The 18344-nt window shown below is 35.1% G+C and overlaps 1 protein-coding gene across 1 annotated transcript in view; it reads right to left on the bottom strand.

Moving 5' to 3' along the window:
- CUNH8orf34 (chromosome unknown C8orf34 homolog) overlaps positions 1–18344 on the bottom strand; it is a 375736-nt gene that overhangs the window by 64776 nt on the left and 292616 nt on the right. Inside the window, exon 10 of the mRNA XM_069100085.1 lies at positions 12257–12330. Within this exon, the coding sequence (XP_068956186.1) occupies positions 12257–12330 (74 nt within the window). The remainder of the gene's footprint in view (positions 1–12256; positions 12331–18344) is intronic.

The raw sequence follows: 18344 nt of genomic DNA, 5'->3' as shown, positions 1-18344 counted from the left end.
GTGGCTGTGAGGTAAAAGGAAGTTCACGTGTGTTTAAGCTTCCGTACAAAGAAATTTTATAGCCAACCACTTTACATAATCTACATATTTATTTTGGATAGTTTGTTAAATCTGATGTATAACTGTAATGGGAATCTGAAGATCTTCCCTGCCCCTTGACCCTTTGATAGGCTTGGGTGCCTCTTGAGAACCTTCCCTGATTTGAAAATATACTCTGCCCCCTAATAGGCTGAATGTGGTCACATGGAGCCTGTGGTGGGAGGCTTGTTTTCCAGGAATGCTCATACCTTGTTACTTTGTGATTGGGCAGTGGGTCAAGAGGGTTGTGACATTCTCTGACTCATGAGAAGGCTATATATACCCTGATGTGAAGTTTTGCTTTTGTGTGATTTGGCCAGATGAGACTCTGGGTAGCTGTTGAGCCCCCCAGCTTTGAAAACCCAGATATTAGTGTTTCCTCTTTGGTAACTAACTAGGTATGGATGTAATGGTCTGGCAGCTGGAAGCCCTGTCTGCTAAACTGTGTTATTTTCTGTTGTAACTTCTGTTTGTATTCTCAGAAGTTCAAGGTGCTTACTTTTCCCCTTGAACTAGGTAAATGATATATGTTTGATTGATTAAAGTAAGATTGTTAACCCATTTTGAGTTGCTTTCCTTTAGAAAAGCAGATGTAAGAACCTGTGCCAGCAGCCATCTTGGGTATGCTAGAGTGATTGCTGCTACAATAACCAAAAAGATAACTGATTAGGGTCACAGATAAGAGCTATAAGAGAACTCTCAAGGTCAGCTAGTCCAACTCATTTTATAGCCAACATCATATAGGTATTAAGCTGAACAGACAAGATTTGAATTCAGCTCTTCTAACCTGAATCCCTGTGTGGTTTCTAGCATATCACATTGTCTTCAGCATTTCTGATAAACTTATTCACACAAAATCATTGATCCTAGTGGAATCAATATATGATATATATGTTTTATTATTTAGTTAAAGCAATATGAGCTTTTTTTCCCTCCCTCTCTTCCTTCCTTCCTTTTTTCCTCTCTCCTTCCCTCCCTTCTTCCTCCCTGACTCCTTTCCCTCCCTCTCATTCTGTATAAAATATGTGATTTGGGATCTGGAAAGAGTTCACTTTTTTTTTCATTTTATCTTTAAATATATCATTACAGATAATTAAATCAATATCCACTAAGGATCATAAAAGCTAAGGAATAACATATGGTGCTAATCTTTAAGGGGAGGGCAAGGTTGGCTATTTTTTAAAATGAAGAACTTGGAAACATTTCAACAGAAATGTCCCCAAAATAGCCAGAAAGGACAATATATGGGGCCACCAATTTCCTGGAGGACACTGTGTCTAGAAATCCATTGTTTTCTTTTTTTTGGCAATTCACATTGGTCTTTCCTTTCATTATCTAATATTCCAAAGAATATTATCAACACTTACTAATGAAGAAACAAATTTTATACACATGCCAAATAGACTGTGATCTTTTTAAAAACTTTTCATTATAGTATAGATCCTCATACATGATTATTTATTTTTCTACTGAGAGATAGGGTCATTAAGGTGAATATAAGATTTAGAAGACTATTACTTAAAAAAAAATCTTACTGAACTCAAGTTAGTAGTAAAAAATAACTGCAAGAACTCGGATAAATATTTCCATCTTTTTAATGCAATACATATCGACAGGCCAGAAATGTCAAAAGTAAAACCCCATGGGTTTGAGTTTCCAATAGATAACTAGCTTACTGTAGCATTTGGGTCTAAGAAACCTCCTTGGCTCCCTGTGTTCCAAAGCTATAAAAGCCAAGCATAATTCCACAGGCCAGATGGAAAAATCAATGGCAGAGACCTTTAATGTTTGAGGAAAAAATTTATTAGTCACTCTTTTCTCCAGCCGGGCAATTCATTGCTAACAATTAGCTGCCAGCAATTTGTCAACACTATCTTTGAAGACGAAAAATTCATTGTTGGTGTATTATTGCTCTTTGGCGAAACAATAGCGAACATTCACAAAATGATGTTTTGTTTAATGTCTTTTTTATTATGAGAAAACAAGTTAACTTATTTTTATTATTAACACCATGAACATGATTTTCCTCCTCTATTGTGCTGTTATTTGTTTGTGGACTTATAAGGGGAAGATCACAACTCTTTAACTATTCAACTATTTCAGTGTTGTCTATAATGACAGAATTAATTAAAATCACATAGACATTCATTTTTACTTTTAAATTTATATTTGTGCAGCTGCTGGCTTTTTTTTAAATACCAGGTCTCTTCACAGAATCTCAAAGTTATTGGGACCTCAGTAGGAAATGTAATCCTGACCTATACCTGAAAATGAATTCTCTCTACAACATATATGATAATTGGTCATCCAAACTGTGATGAAAGACCTCTGATGAGTGGAAACACACTATCCTACATCCTGAGCACACTCATTCCACTATAGGATAGTATTAATATTTAGGCAATTCTTTCTTACAGGAAGTCTAAATTTTATTCTTCACAATTTCCACTCAATCCAGCTAAGCAGAACTATTTTAATACCTTTTCTACATGATAACTTTATAAATTGTGCTTAAATATTAAATCATAACTTTGGAGGAAGCTTGAACTTAAGTGAATTTAATTTGACCCACTGAATTTAATTTAGATCCATTTGTCTCATGGGCACTGAACTTTGTAATGTACTAGATATAGTGGATGAAGACATGGAGGACAAGGAGACAGAAACCACATTGTCGATGCCTTTATCCATTATGAAGCTATTGTCTAACAAAAAGAATTCATATAGATGGAACACTAAAGAGTAAATGTTCTTTATGAAAACTGACTAGAAATTCAATCATGAATTTCAGGCATATCCATTGTCCCTATCAGTTGATCATCAAATTTCTACTGCACAAATCAGATGCTTGCTCAAGCAAACAAGTTAGACAAAGTTTCTACAGATTCAAAGTCTAAGTATCTTTTGTTTTGTACTAATTACCATTGGTTAACATATACCCTTAAAAATCAATAATTTTTTTTAATATACAAAAAATGAAAAGAAATAAACTTCACAGGATAAATGGCTAGGCAGCACAGTACATGCCTTGGGTCCAAACATTAAAGACACCAAGTCACTTCAAACAAACCAACAAACCAACAAAAAGCAAACAACAACAACAAAAAAAACAACCCTACAATTTTAAGAAAGGAGATTAAGCACAATGGTCTGAGTTAATATTTAAAGATATATTTTAAAATAAAATATCTTCTCCTTATTTGTGCTACTAGAAAGTTGTAGGTACAACTTTTTTTTTTACTATTTGATTCAATCCAGTAAGTGTAGTTATTTTTGTAAATATCTTCCCTAATATGTTATATCATGATATGATTCCCAGGCAAAGCCTGGGAAGGGAGGAATGGGGTAAGAGGAGTCCTCCACAGAGACACCAAGTGTTTACACTGCAGATGGTTTTGTGGATAGGAGAGAAGTAAAATGAAATGCATTGTAACAAACCTACATATTGTGAAATTCATATAACTTCAACAGATTTCAAAATACCTCCCAAACTCCAGGCACTTAATGCTCATTGTGTAGAGTGGAATTCCTCTTTTACGTATTTCCCTAGAGCTCCCTGGGACTGATTCTAAGAGGATTTCAATGTACCAGTTACCCATCAGCCAGGGAACAGGAACCATATCCAAATACTGCTGCTGTCTTAGTTGACTACATGTCCACAGCAAAGTCTGCCTAGGGAAAGGAATTTATAAAAACTAGTTCATTCAATTCACCTAATACTTTGGAAAAATAGAAAAGAATTTATTAAGGAGCAAGCCCTTTCCACCCCAAATCCCTAGAGTTGATTACCAACTCTATCACACCTACTTTTCAGAGAGAAAAAAAAAAGTTTCTTACTAGATGCACAGATGGACTTTTTTATCTACATTCTTTTCTTGTCCATATTTACATTCTAATTAATATCACATCTGCATTTGACCTGAATTTATTAGTCTTTTGTCATAAATTGTAAATGAGGGAAAATGTGGGAAGCATGAAAAATTGAAATCCCAGAAAATCAAGACTGTAGACCCACCATTAGAAGATAGATGCTGTGAGAAACAGAATGTTATGATACCTCAACAGGCAATCAGAAATGAACTGTTTTTCCTCCTTTAAGTCTCTAATTTCTGATCTGGCATTTAATTTAGAGGATCAGTGACGGATACAGAGGTCCACTGGAGACCCTCACTGAATGATATAGACTAACCAGTTTCAGGAAATTGAGGCTTTCTGGTCTTCTCCATGTAATGAACAATGAAAAGAAATAGATTGTGAAGGGAGACAGGGTTGGGCAGGGCACTTGATGTCTCAAAGTCTTCAGAACCACAGCAATAATCAGGGTGCTGGGAATCATCCAAGGGACCCTGAAGCCAGCACTCCTTTCAAAGCCACATCAGGAGACTAAATCAGCTCAGCACCTAGGCTCTATTGCCAAGGGGCTTTATAGAATGAAAGCTAGAGACAGCTAACATCTGATTAGGGCCTCCCAGGAGCCAATTCTCACACAAGAAGTAGAGACAGGGCTTCCAGCACTCAGCACAGTGCCTAACACATGGTAGGCATTTAATACATTATGATTAATACATAATGACTGACTGACAAGGCCAAAAGCATGAGCTGTGCCATCAGAGGTCCATGCAGAAGTCAGAGACTCCTGCAGATGGCAAGTCCTAGTCTCAGTGACCCCATCTAGAGCCTTGGTGGTATAAGAAGCCACACTACAGAGGGGTCAGGAGCAAATAGGGCCTTTTCATTACATAAGACTGTGGGGGGTAGGACTGGGAGAGAGGTAGGTATGGGAGGGGAATGGCTTTGGCACAAAGTACTAATCTGAGAACCAGGACTAGAAACATAATAAATATAAAAAAATTCTGAATATAAAGCACTAATACTATGGATTAAAAGAAGCCCAAGAAGTAAAACCAGAAGAATAAAATAATTACACAAATATAAGGTGTCTTAGAAAAAAGAATGGCTTAGTCAAAAGGACTCCAAAACTAGGTAGAAGAAATGAAGCTATAATTTTTTTTAATGGATTTAGAGACATTGAGATAAAAAATGTAAAAAACAAAGTAAATAATTTAGAAGGTAGAACACTTTACCCAAAAAGTGAACTCCCTAAAACAGAATAAAACCAAAAGAATTCAATGATTTCAAGAGATAGGAATGTTAGAGCAAAGTCCAAAGGCTGTAAAGTTAGAAAAACATGTAAGGTATATACGATCCAAAACAACTGACCTGGAAAATCAAGTGAAGAAAAATGACATAAAAATCATCAAACTTCCTAAAAACTATGACCCCCCAAAACACTCCTCAAAAAATCCCTGATTTCCATATTTGCTGAAAGAATAAAGGAAAATGCACAACCTACAAACAGAAAACATTCAGGAAAGTCCGTAGTTTACAAGTCAAAGAAAACATTCTGCAAGCATCCAGAAAGAAAGGATATAAGTACCAAGGATCAGATAAGTATCAGCATCACATAAGACCATGATATATTTTATTGAAAAAGAGAAAATATTGTAATATAATAATAAAAAACTGAAATGGCTTACAACAAAGTATATGATCCTGGAAAAATGAGTGTAAGCCTAAAATAGTTAGGAGGAATGGACATTTAATGGAATAATACTTTCAAGGCTGCTTGTTGAGAGCTAGGAAGAATCTCTGAAATGAAAACACGGGAGACAAAAAAGAAATCTAGAAAGCAATGAACTGAATATCATGTGGGTACTCATCTCCTGAATAATGGCTCAGCTAATTTTGGTAGATTGATGGAATGGATTCAATGAACTATAAGAAATTACAAAAGAAACAAATTCAAAGAAATCTGAGAATATGAACCAATGGGAGAAAAGTCCACAGAAACATGATATCGACTTGCATAATGCCTACAATAGTATAATGGAAAACAATTTTGAAAGACTTAAGAACTCTGATAAATGCAATAATTAATTGTAATTCTGGAAGACTGGTAGTGAAGTATATTTTTAACCTCCTGAAGAAGTGACAAAGCAGAGTCACAGAATGAGATTGTTTTTTTTTTTTTCCCTGATATGTACATTGTGTAAATTTGTTTTGTTTGACTATGTTGCTGTTCAGTCATTTCAGTTGTCCCTGACTCTTTGTGAGGCCAGGGTTTTCTTGGCAAAGCTGCTGCAGTGGTCTGCCATGTCTGAGGATGGATTTGAATTGAGAAAGATGAATTTTCCTGACTCTAGGTCTGGCACTTTACCCGCTGTGTTACCTAGCTGCCTTGTTTGATGTACTTATTTGTTATAAGTTAGGGATTCATATTTTTACATGTTCTTTCCCCCATTAGAATGTAAGTTCCCTAAGGGCAGGAATTCCTATTTTTGTTTTTGTTATTGTTGTTTTATGTCACCAAGATCTAAAACAAGGTGAGTGCTTAATAAGAGTTTGTTGACTGACTTACTATGGAAGTGGAGCAAAGGGGGAGAATGGAGAATAGTGATAGCAATACGAAAAAAATGTTGAGGAAGAGCCCAGGCTAGCCACCCCTGTAAATTTTTCTGACCCTCTGTCAACATACTTCAGCTCTCTTCTCACCCTACAAGTTTTCTCATTCCCTGTGGAATTCTCACCCTGGAACATCCCACACTCCTATGTCCTCCTCTCACTGGTGAGTTTCTCCAGGAACCTCCATTTTGAGGACAGACCCAGACCAGGCATTTTTTCATTTCTCTCCTGACTACTTCTGACTCCCTGGTCTTCACCACTATGGCCAATTCTTGGCCAACTTCCTCCCTTAATTCACTGTCAACTCTTCTGGACTATCATTCCCTCTTTTTCAAAACAAGCTCTCTGGACCAAGATCCATCCAGCTTTAAAATCCTATGAGTCTCCAAGTATATGACATATTTCTCTGCCAGGCACACAGGAAATAAAGTACACGCAGTTAAGCAAAATAAACTACTTCATTACTGGTTAGAGAAACAGGTTGGGAGAGTGGACATATGGCCAACCTCAGAGTCAGGAAAACCTGTGTTCAAATCCAGTTTTTGACACACACTGGCTATGTGGTTATGGACAAATGATTTAAACTCTTGAGTAACCTCGATGATTCTCCAAAACACTAAATAGCTGAAGGGTTGCTAATTTGCTGCAATTGACAGAATTTCAATATTAGGTATTCCCTACATCAATGGACTAACTTGGTCTGACACTACAACAACAAAATATCAAAACAAAAATTTAAAAATACACGAAAAAGTCACAAATTATTTTGCTAAATTTATTAGATTGAGTTCTTAACAATCAACAACATGATATTGCAACAATTTCAGGAAAATGTTTTTAAAAGTAACAGGAACTGAAAGAATGATTCTGACAGGTAGGACTAACTTAGAAGTTAACTACCTGATTCACTCTTTTTTAGGCCAGTTGGCTAAAAGCACTTCAACTTGAAATGAAAATAGAATAGACTTGTTCAGAAGACATGATATAAAAATGACTAAACATAGTTCAATAATAGATTTGGATACTCAAGGCAAAATATTTTGAGGTGAATTAGCTAAATTTTATTCCCTTATGGGAACGTATGATTTCATTTTTGGTCCATTCACAGTACAGAATATAGTAAATATTTAATAAACGCTTATTTATTAACTAAATTCAGTAGCACCAAACTCATCCCATTGCTTGATCTATTTAAACATTTTTTACTTGTTATCCATATACATACATAATTTACATTCGCATATATCTGTCAGTATTATGTATATGTATATATTTGTACTTGTATGTATATTTATGTGCATATACACATATTACTATAGATATGGATATATGTGTATACACATACAGACACACATGTACTCTGAATAGGCCAAAAAAATGGTGGCTCATCTAATTTGTCTTTAGCCAATTCAACTAAAAATATTTTGCTTTGAGTGATATATCAATTATATATCACTGAACAGCTTTTAGTCCTTTTGATATAATTGTATTCTGAACAATTCTATTATAATTTCATTTTAGGTGAAGTGGTTTTAAAATTTCTGTATGTATACATTTATGTACATTTATATGTATAAAGTAAAAGGATACATATTATATATACAATTTAAATGTATATATATGTAAGAATCTCTAGATTCTAAGTCTATTGTCTTTTTACAGTTCTCTACTTCTCAATGAATTCTATAAAATTATTCAACAAACATTTATTAAGTGCTACACAAATTACTGAGAATTCAAAGAAAAAAAAAGTAAAGAGCTTACATTCTATACAGAGATACCAACATGTACTTTCTCACACCATATAGCATCCAAGGAGAAAATTATACAACTTTTAAAAAAATTAACACAGCATTTGAAAAATATATTTGTCAAGTTACATATTGTCTTTCTTCTCTGGAAGTGCTAAATGCAGTAGAAAGTACATTGGCCTAGAAGATCTGGGTACAAATTTCATTTCTACTTGTCACTAGTTCTTTCATCTCTAGCAAGTAATTTTATTTCTCTAAGCCTAAATTTTCTCATTTATAAATATGGGACTGGCAACGCTTGCTTTGCTTTTCCTGCTCAATAGAGATTCAAATGAGATAACAAATGTGAAGTGCTTTATAAATTCTAATGCAATTTACTGCTGCTGTTCAGTCATTTTTCAGTTGTATCTGACTCTTCATGACTCTATTTGGGGTTTTCTTGGCAAAGATATTGTAGTGGTTTGCCATTTCCTTCTCCAGCTCATTTGACAGATGAGGAAATTGAGGAAAACAGGATTAAATGACTTTCCCAGGGTCACACAGCTAGAAAGTATCAGAGGTCAAGTTTGAACTCAGAAGATGATTCTTCCTGCCTTCCAGGCCTGGAACTTTATACATTGTGCCATCTAACTGCCCCAAAACAGTATATAAATATCATCTATTTGGGTATTTAATCACTAGTGCTACTGTGGGAATAAGGGTCTACCCATTCTGTGTAAGTGCCACATATACTAGATAGTAAATTACAGTACAAAAGGAGATGTTTTTGATTCTCCTCCTCCTCTCCACCCTGCCCCCATGTTGTTCATCTTTTGAGAGGAAGATTATTAACTATATTAAGGAGCCAGAGAATAGGAGTTGAGGAAGTGAGATTATGGTATATGGTAGTCAAGGACAACCATGAGTTAATATTCTCTAGAAGAGACGTTTGTGTAGGTTTGGGTGTCTTCCTGTAGGTGAGATGGTAAAGAGAGAAAATTAAATGTATAGGAATGGGAACCTTTAGGTAAAATAGAACCATAAACTGTTCATCCTTCCTTTTCCCATATACTTGGCAGACACATTAGAGAAGAAATGAATTTAAAACTGAATGAAGTTACAGGAACTGCATAATTTGCTTTTGTAACTCTGAACAAAATTTTCACTTCAGAAAAATTGTCATTTCAGAAATTTTGAAACATGTTCCATAGTCATAGATTTCACATATTTGAAGGGCTACTAAATACAAATAAAAGCGAATCAGATTAATTCTACTTGGCCCCAGAGGGAAGAACAAAGACTAATTGCTGGAAATTACAAGAAGGTAGATTTCAGTTCAATAGAAAATAATTTCCTAAAAATCTAGGGCTATCCTCACATTAAATGGCCTGACTCATTAGGTAGCAAGTTTATTCTCTTTGTTGTATTCAAGAAGAGTTTGGACAACTTACTTTGGGTGGAGGGCATAAAGGGGAATTTTGCTTCAGGTAGGAGGTTGGCTTTGATGACCTCTAAGTCCGATGACCTCTAAGTCCTTTCTACTTCTAAACTCCTATAAGAGCCTAAAAAGTTGAGAATCACTGAGGAATTTTTACTTACTGAATTCAAAAAAACAGAAAGGTCACAAGCAATGTCCCCTGCTTGGAATAAATTGTCAGCCTTTTTGTTGTTGTTGTTCATTTTTATTAAAAGGATTTACATTTTGTCTAACTTTAATATGCATGGTCTGCAGGGGTGCCAAGGAAAAATTCCAGAACACAGCATTGAAAGGATAGTGGAAGAGAAGGAAGTGCCAAAATCAAGGACTTGCTTATTCTCAAATTTCTAAAAATCTAACTTGAAAGACTTTTAATTATCTCATTTATAACAAACACACATATATGCAGAAAAAATTTTCAAAAACAAGTTAAGCCAATGGGGAAAATGTCCCAGACAGTCACCCACTCACTAATATCTGATAGTCAACATGGAAAGTTAGCAAATACAGACAGCATGTGTTGGAAACCATACTAAATGATTTTCAGCATTTGAAGCATGTTTATATTTTTGCAGAACATGACTCAAAGTTTGCTTTGAAGTTTTTTTTTCTTTTTACTGCACGAAAGCAAAAAAAAAAAAAGTCCAAACAAATGTCCTGTTTGAATTTAGTATCTAGATTTAGATAAAGCAACCAGTTGCCTTCTTAACTTTCTAATTCACTGTCCCATGGAGTGGTAGAGCAGCATGCTGGAAGGATTCCATATCTGTAAAAGCAATCTCTGAAACCTAAGGAAAATGTATCTCTAATTCATGTTTGTTTCCAAGTGAAAGCAGCTACTACCTGGAAATAACTGCATTCAGGGTTCTAATATTAAATTCATTTTGAGTCTTTTAAAAAAAACAAATTCTAAGAGTCTTGTGGAAGGAAATTAAAGGAATGATTAACTGGATATCTAATGCCAACACAATTCTACAACATATGATTAGAGAACAAGTCTGGAAGGACCTGGGAAGGAAAGCAATGATTAATGCTATTGCTTCATTCACTGATTTAAGATTAAGTGTACGAGGGTCCAGAACAGGCCTTTGTGACATCATTAGAAATATCTTCTGCCAGATTAATATTAAATAATGTCTTTCAGGTATGCATTAAAAATATTTTGGTATATATGGCAGCTCTTTGATCAATTACAGTTCCATTTCACTGTGCTGTCATTGACCTACCCTGTCTACAAAAATACCATGAGGGAATTTGTTTAGCAAGGATTTAAAATAAAATTAGAGGAAGAGGAAGAAAACTGTTTCCACATACCATTTTCAGCAAAATACCATGGAATTATATTGGTTATAGAAAAGGAAGATTAATAGAAAGGTTGAAGAATGTGTATGAGAAAATATTAAAAAAGAGAGCCATGGTGTTACACACACACGTGTGTGTATACTACACACATATGCAATTGCATATGGTATGAATAACAAGCAGGTTTAACTAAAGCCTTCAAAACAAAAATTATTAACCTCTTTGTGTATTTCATGGACCTCTCTGACAGTCTTTTCCAGAATAATGTTTGTTACATATATATATATGTGTATATATATATATATATATATATAATTGAACGAGATTCTAAATTTCAGTTATAGATTATTGAAAAAGAGATGGATTTTTCTTCATCCAAGTACATGGACCCCTGAAATCTATTCACAGACCTTCTTGGGTGTAAATGGATACAAATTAAAAATAATTGCCCTAATAAAAGCAAAAATATTCAACCCCTTTGGAATCACTGATACATGGTGGGATGAAATTCAAGACTTTGAAGCTATGGGAATGACCATAAATTTAAAAAAAAATGTGAACCTAGGGAAGAAGATAGTAGGCAGCTGAAGATGTGAATTTAGAGAAATATTTAGGGATTCTTAGGTGGATTTCAGAAGTATCAGCATAGAGGGGAAAATTGAACCATAGGGAGAAAAGGAAATTATCAAGAGAAAGAAAATCCAAGAAAAAGGATAGAGGGTCTAGGAAAATGCCCTAGAGAACATTCATACCTATGTGACTCAGCACAGATGGTGATATGGTAAAGAGTTTTGAGAATTAGTGGTCATACAGATAGGAGAGAAAAGTTGCTGAAGACTTAGAGAGAAGAGAATGTCCAGGAAGTAAGGAATTTATTTCCACCCCTTCATCCCCTTCAATTGAATTTAACTTAAACATTTTTTACTGATAGAAATATGACTAAGAAGTAGAATCTCTGAGCATAAGGAGTTTAAAATATAGTGAAAAGGAATGACTAATTGTCTTTAAAAGTTGCCAAAGATATGTAATATTATGTCCTCAACCATACATATTTTCAAATGTTTCTTGACTTTAACAGAGGCCCTCTTGCAGCCTTAGATAATTAAATCATTCTATTCATTCTAGCATTTAAAGAATAATGTTCAGTTTTCTATTAAGTCTGTAACTATTATTCATTGTATAGACAGAAATGCATTGAAATACTTACAGGTCCTATTATTTGGGAAGCACTTTCAAATTCATCATCCTCCATTGCTTCAGTTGGACATAAAGAATCTGTTTCTATAAGAAGAAATGAATAAATTATGTTCATAATTTACTATAGTAGCTATAGTCATAATTTATAAGGATAATTAGCCTGCTGGTAAATATACACTTGTCAGTGTGGAGGATGTTAAATCAACCATAGCAAATTGTTGAAAAATTATGGTGAGATTGCGTGATAATTTGAGGCTAAGACTGGAATAATTTCTTCCATGGAAGTCCAACTCCAATGCCTCAGAGTGGAGAAGACTCTCATTTTTTAAAAGCTTTGATTGTTGTGCACCCACTCTGAGAGATCTCAATTTTGTAATCCTTTGAGAACAAGGAGAGTGATGGATCTGGTTTTTGAAGACCAGACTAGTCAGATTAGTAAAGTCTTAATATCAAAAAATTGACAAATGGGTGGAGTGTGTTTTCTCTCAGGAACATTAGCCCCGAATAATTACCCTCATCAAGCTCCCTGATACTGAAGGAGTGATTAAATTGGGGAAGGGGGGAGGAGGAGAAAAGATTTTAAGGGGTGACTTTAGATTGCCTCTTAAAGGCAATTTTTGAATGGCTAATAAGTCTATTGAATATAATCAATTATTATTGAACTTTTAGAAGTGACAAAAGAAATTATTTCAGAAAAATCTGGGAAGTATGAATTGACTTGGAGTACAGTAAGCAAAATCAGTAAAACAAAAACAAATCATTTATACAAGGACAGCAAGATTATAAAGAAAAATAAAAGCTTCAATGACTTAAGAACTCTGATCAAAGCAATCACCATCCATTGTCTCCAGAGTTCCCATAGTAAAAATATGTTACTTGTCTCCTGACAAAAAACTAGCTGTAACTAGGCTCAGAGGCATATATTTTGGACATAGCCACTGGATGAATTTATCTTGCTGGATTGTTCTAATTTGCTATAAGGTGCTTCCTATCCACCCACCCCACTTTTTCTTTAGATGACTAGGTTAATAGAGGACAGGGAGGAAGGTGAATAAAGAACAGAGATGTTTTTCTACTTCTCAAAACAGAAGAGGGCTGCTGAAACATTTTTAAAAATACATAGAAGAGAACATAAGGAATAGAAGCATAGGCAAGCAGAATGGTTTGAAAGTAACATGTTGGATTTATTACGTGCTTTTAAAAAAGCAAGCTGTTCAAAATGGAGAATGATGATTTCATATAGGATACTCTTTCTGTGATCTGCCTCGTGTATGAAAATGTTCTTTTAATGTTTAAGATCATAATTTTTTAATGTCATCTAAGGTATAGAGGGATTATGAAATTAAGGATTTAAGTCTGGAAAGGACTTTAGATGTCAGTGAATCTGATCTCATCTGACAGAAGAGGAAACTGAAGTCCAGATATATTAAGACTTGTCCAGTGTTTCCCAGCTAATAAACAGAAGTCAGATTTTGAACCCAGGTCATCTGTTACCAAATTTGCTACAGGCTGAGTTTTCTATATGAATTGATGGAAAGGGTGCAACTGGTGAAATCACAAATGCTTTAAATATTAATTATTATACTTATTAGCCAAAATACAGCTTAAGAAAAAATATTATTTCCAAAAAGTGGTTAGCGCGGCTGCTAAGTGGCACAGTAGTGTAATCAGGAGAACCAGAGTTGAAATCTGGCCTCAGACATTTGACATTTAACTAGCTGTGTGACCTTGGGCAAGTCACTTAACCCCAATTCCCTTGTCTTCCCCTACTCCAAAGGGGAAGTCTATATAGCTGAAATTAATCAAGTAAATTATGCAAAACATAAAAAAACTATTTTTGTCCATACTAGTCAAGTACTTATCAGGTTTATTTATAATTCAGAATGTAAACTACATGTGCATATGTATACATGTGTACATATGCATATGTTCATATACACATGTATACATGTGCATATCTATTTTCCCATGTTAACCAGCCATTCTCTTCGTTCCAAGTTCTGCTTTATTTTAAGAGAGATGGAGAGATAGAGAGTGCCAGGACTTAGCAGAGAGCATTATACATAAGAAATATATATTATAGCAATATATATATTATATTGCTATATATACATAAAGCAAATATATATTAAATTGAATTGAAAAATTATAGAAGGTGACAAAGCATACAATTAATAGTGTAGGGCATATTGTATCGGGTTTTTTTAACCATAAGGAGAGATTTAACCAATTTTGATTATTTCTGCTGGGTCTTAGTTGAGTACTAGAGTCAGCTAGACTATGCCCTATTTAATATTCAGCAGGAGATGCACTCATAAGGGCATTTCAACAGACTTTTAACTATGAATTCTGATGCCCAAAGCAAATTCAGTTGGGGAAGGGAGAGTAACCAGAAGATAGTACCTCTTTTTGTATATCTATAATGCCAGGAAAGGGGACTGCTCACCCCCCATAAGAGTTTGTTCATAGGTTTGTTCTTGAGTGTTCCTGCAACACCCAGGAGGAGATAAAAAGAACACAAGGATTGTGGATGGGGGAAAGGCTATGCCAGGGTAAGGGGATGAAGCATTTCCAAAGGAAAGAAGCACTGAAGCAAAGCTCTAATAACCTCCACCCAGTTGTACCTCTATCACTTAGGACTGTTAAAGGGTTCATCATTAATCTGCCAGAAGAAAATATATTTTAATATCATCTCTGATGACCCCTCTACCTTTTCTCCATTACCCCAGCTTGCTATGTGGTCAAAGTAGCCACACATTGGGTGTCATTAAATGATGTGGTTTAGGGGTGCAGTTCAGGGAGGAATTGTCTGAAAAGAATTCACAGACTCAAGCAGTCTTCAGTCAAGTGGCAAAACATTTATTGTAATGTTATATAGCAGGTAGAGCTCTTTAAGGAAAACAAAACCTAACAGGAGTGCTGCAAAAGCTTATTTAGGAAAAAATTAGTGTATTGTGTGCCAACTATGCTAATTAAGTGGTACAGGGTAAGATCAAGGAGTGGTCAGCTCCTAAAGAAACATACAGTTTCTGTACCTTGGGTGCAGGTATCATTCATGACTGGCAATCCTGAGTTGGAGGTGGGGGAATTGTCTAACGGGTGTGTTTTTTTGTCTGCTACATCTGTAACAAAAGAGCCTCCAGAGTTGATGTCTATAGCTTGACTTCTGGATTGTATGTGGTAGCTATGGGATCAGTACATGATAGTTCTGCTGGTACAAGATAGTCCTGCTCATACAAGGGAAATTCTACAGAGGCCAACTCATTCTTGTAACAGGGAGAGAGAGTTTGCCTCACTGCGTCCACTCATGAGTTATTGCCAGAGATATGGTTCTAGGGCTGATGTCTAAGCACCCCATCACTAGAACCTTACATTTTTGCATCAGGAGAAGCACAGTATCAGGGATGAGGGAAGTATCTTGCCTAGGTCACACTACATCTGGGATAGTTCTGGGAGCCATATTTTAGGAAGGACATTACCAACAATGGTGAAGCACCTTGAGATCCTCCCATTTGAGGACTGTTTGAATTGGACATCTTCAGCTTGAAAAAGAGAAGAGTTAAGAGAGATGTAGTAGCTGTCTTCAAAGTATGTGAAAGGGGGGGCTAGGTGGCACAATGAATAGAGCACTGGCCCTGGAGTCAGGAGGACCTGAGTTCAAATCCAACCTCAGACATTTGACACAATTATTGGCCATGTGATTTTGGGCAAGTCACTTAACCCCAATTACCCTCCAAAAAAAGCAAAAAAAAAAGTATTTGAAAGGCTGGCACATAGAAGAGATAATGGACCTTGTCTGTTTGGTTTCAGAGGATAGAATCAAGAATAGTGGCAGGAAACTGCAAAGAAGCAAACTTGAGCTGATGTAAGCAAAAGTTTTCTTAACAATCACACCATTCCAAATAAGGAAGGGGCTACCCCAATGGGTAGTGGACTTCATCTCCTTCAGGAGTTCAAGCAAAGACTTGACAGCCACTTGTTAATTAGGCTGACAAAGCTATAGATGAGTGCTAGATATAGTCAAGAATGTCTCGTGAAAATATCACCTCTGCACTTGGTAGACAACAAATCACTTAGCCTCTCTATTTTCCTTGTCTACAAAATGAGGATAATACTTGCAAAACTACCTCCTAGGGTTGTTAGGATTCTCTGAGAGATATACTTGTTCAGTCATTTCAGTTGTGCCCAACTCTTCATGACTACAGTTGGGGTTTTCTTGGCAAAGATACTGGAGTGGTTTGTCATTTACTTCTCCAGCTCATTTTACAACTGAGGAAACTGAGGCAAACAGAGTTAAGTGACTTCTCAGAGTCACACAGCTAGGCAGTGCATGAGATAGGCTTTGAACTTAGGTCCTCTTGACTCCAGGCCTGGTTTTCTATCTACTGTGCCACCTAGCTGCCCCAAAGAGGTATACAGGATGTCCAAAAGGTCTTGGTTTTAAGCCAGAGATGTCAAACACAAAACCCACAACACCTCTGAATGCAGCCCTAACCAGATTCAAGTGTAATTTGGAAATATTTAACAAAATAATAAAAATACAATAAAACATAGATAATATTACAAATTTAAAACTAAATCAGTATGTGGCCTGCAGGGTTCCTTATATAAGGATAAGTAAGGATTAAACCACATTTCTATTTGAGTTTGACAACACTATTTTAAGCTATTAAAGATTAACAGCTTTAAAGTTTTAAAACTGCACTAAGACTTTTGGGACAACCTGTAGCTATACAACATCTTTAAAGTGCTTAGCAAAACTTAAACTACTACATAAATATATTTTTTCATTGTCACATCTAATACCACATCTCTTCTAAGACTTAGTGACACATTTGTAATAGGGAAAATAATGTCCTCTGCCTATTTCAAAGGGTAGCTCTGGGCTAAAGAGATATACTGGTTATAATTGTTTGTAAATTACAAATTATCATGTAAATTTCATCTGTCCTTGCTATTTCTATTTAATATGTCTTTTTCTTTGACCTTGTTATAAAATGTCTTTATTGTACCCTCCTATCAATCGATCATTTAATCAATTAATAAATATTTGTTAAACACCTACTACATGCCAAATAGAAAAATGGGCAATGGGTTAGAAAAAAGGAGCAAGAGCCCCTGCCCTCAGTAACCTCCCAATCTTATCAGCATGATTCTAATCGGCAAAGTTCAATCCTCAACAAGGTTTAGAGTTTAGCAGTGTCGTTGTTGTTAAATTCGAAATTTAGTTTGGTTTTCTGTCCTACTTAGAATTCCTTAGCAATTGTTAGCTATAAAAAATTATTTTTGTCTCCTTCAATTAATAGAGGAATTTCAGTCATTACAAAAAATTTTTAAGTTTTTTTTCATTTACTCTATTTTCCATCTGTTTTAGAAAATAATCCATGCCCGTCCCCACTCTCTAAATTAAAATAGAACAAAACCTGAGACTAATTGGCAAGTAAACTATGCTACCATGACCTTATGCTATAATGGCTTTGATAATTTTAATTATTATTATCTTTTCCTTGACCTTCCTTTTCTTTTGAGAAACAGTGGGGTCCAATGGAAAGAATACTGTCACTTGTTAGCTGCTTGGTCTTGGATAAGCCTTTTCATATCACATGTGTCCAAGGCTGCTTTTTGATCTAAAAAAGAGAGTAAGAATGCCTACTTCACAGGGTAGTTGTGAGAATTAAACGTACACAGAAAAGTTTCATAAACATGACCTCACACAAAATTAAAGCTAAAATAAATGTAATCAAAAGAGAAAAACAGGGAAACTACACTATGTGTCAGTCATATTAATCAATATTGTTTTAGACTATTTAAAATAACTAGACAATATAAGGTGAGAATATTGCTGTGGTATAGGAAATGATGAGTTGGTGAACTTAGAAAAATATGGAAAACAAGGACTTATGAAGGAAGATGTCATCTACCCTCAGAGAAACAGAGGACAAATAAAAATAATATAGTCTTACATAGATGCATGTGAATGTATATCTATTTATGATTGTAGATATCGATGTATATGTATGTAAGTATGCATATATGTATGTATATCTTTGAGTGTGTGTGTGTTTCCATGTGTATGTGTATATATGTTTACATACACC

Source organism: Petaurus breviceps, unplaced genomic scaffold (assembly GCF_028583685.1).
Source record: "Petaurus breviceps papuanus isolate PSGF00001 unplaced genomic scaffold, PetGlider_PUasm1.0 38, whole genome shotgun sequence".
NCBI classification, from domain to species: domain Eukaryota; kingdom Metazoa; phylum Chordata; class Mammalia; order Diprotodontia; family Petauridae; genus Petaurus; species Petaurus breviceps.
This window is presented reverse-complemented; position numbering and strand designations above follow the sequence as displayed.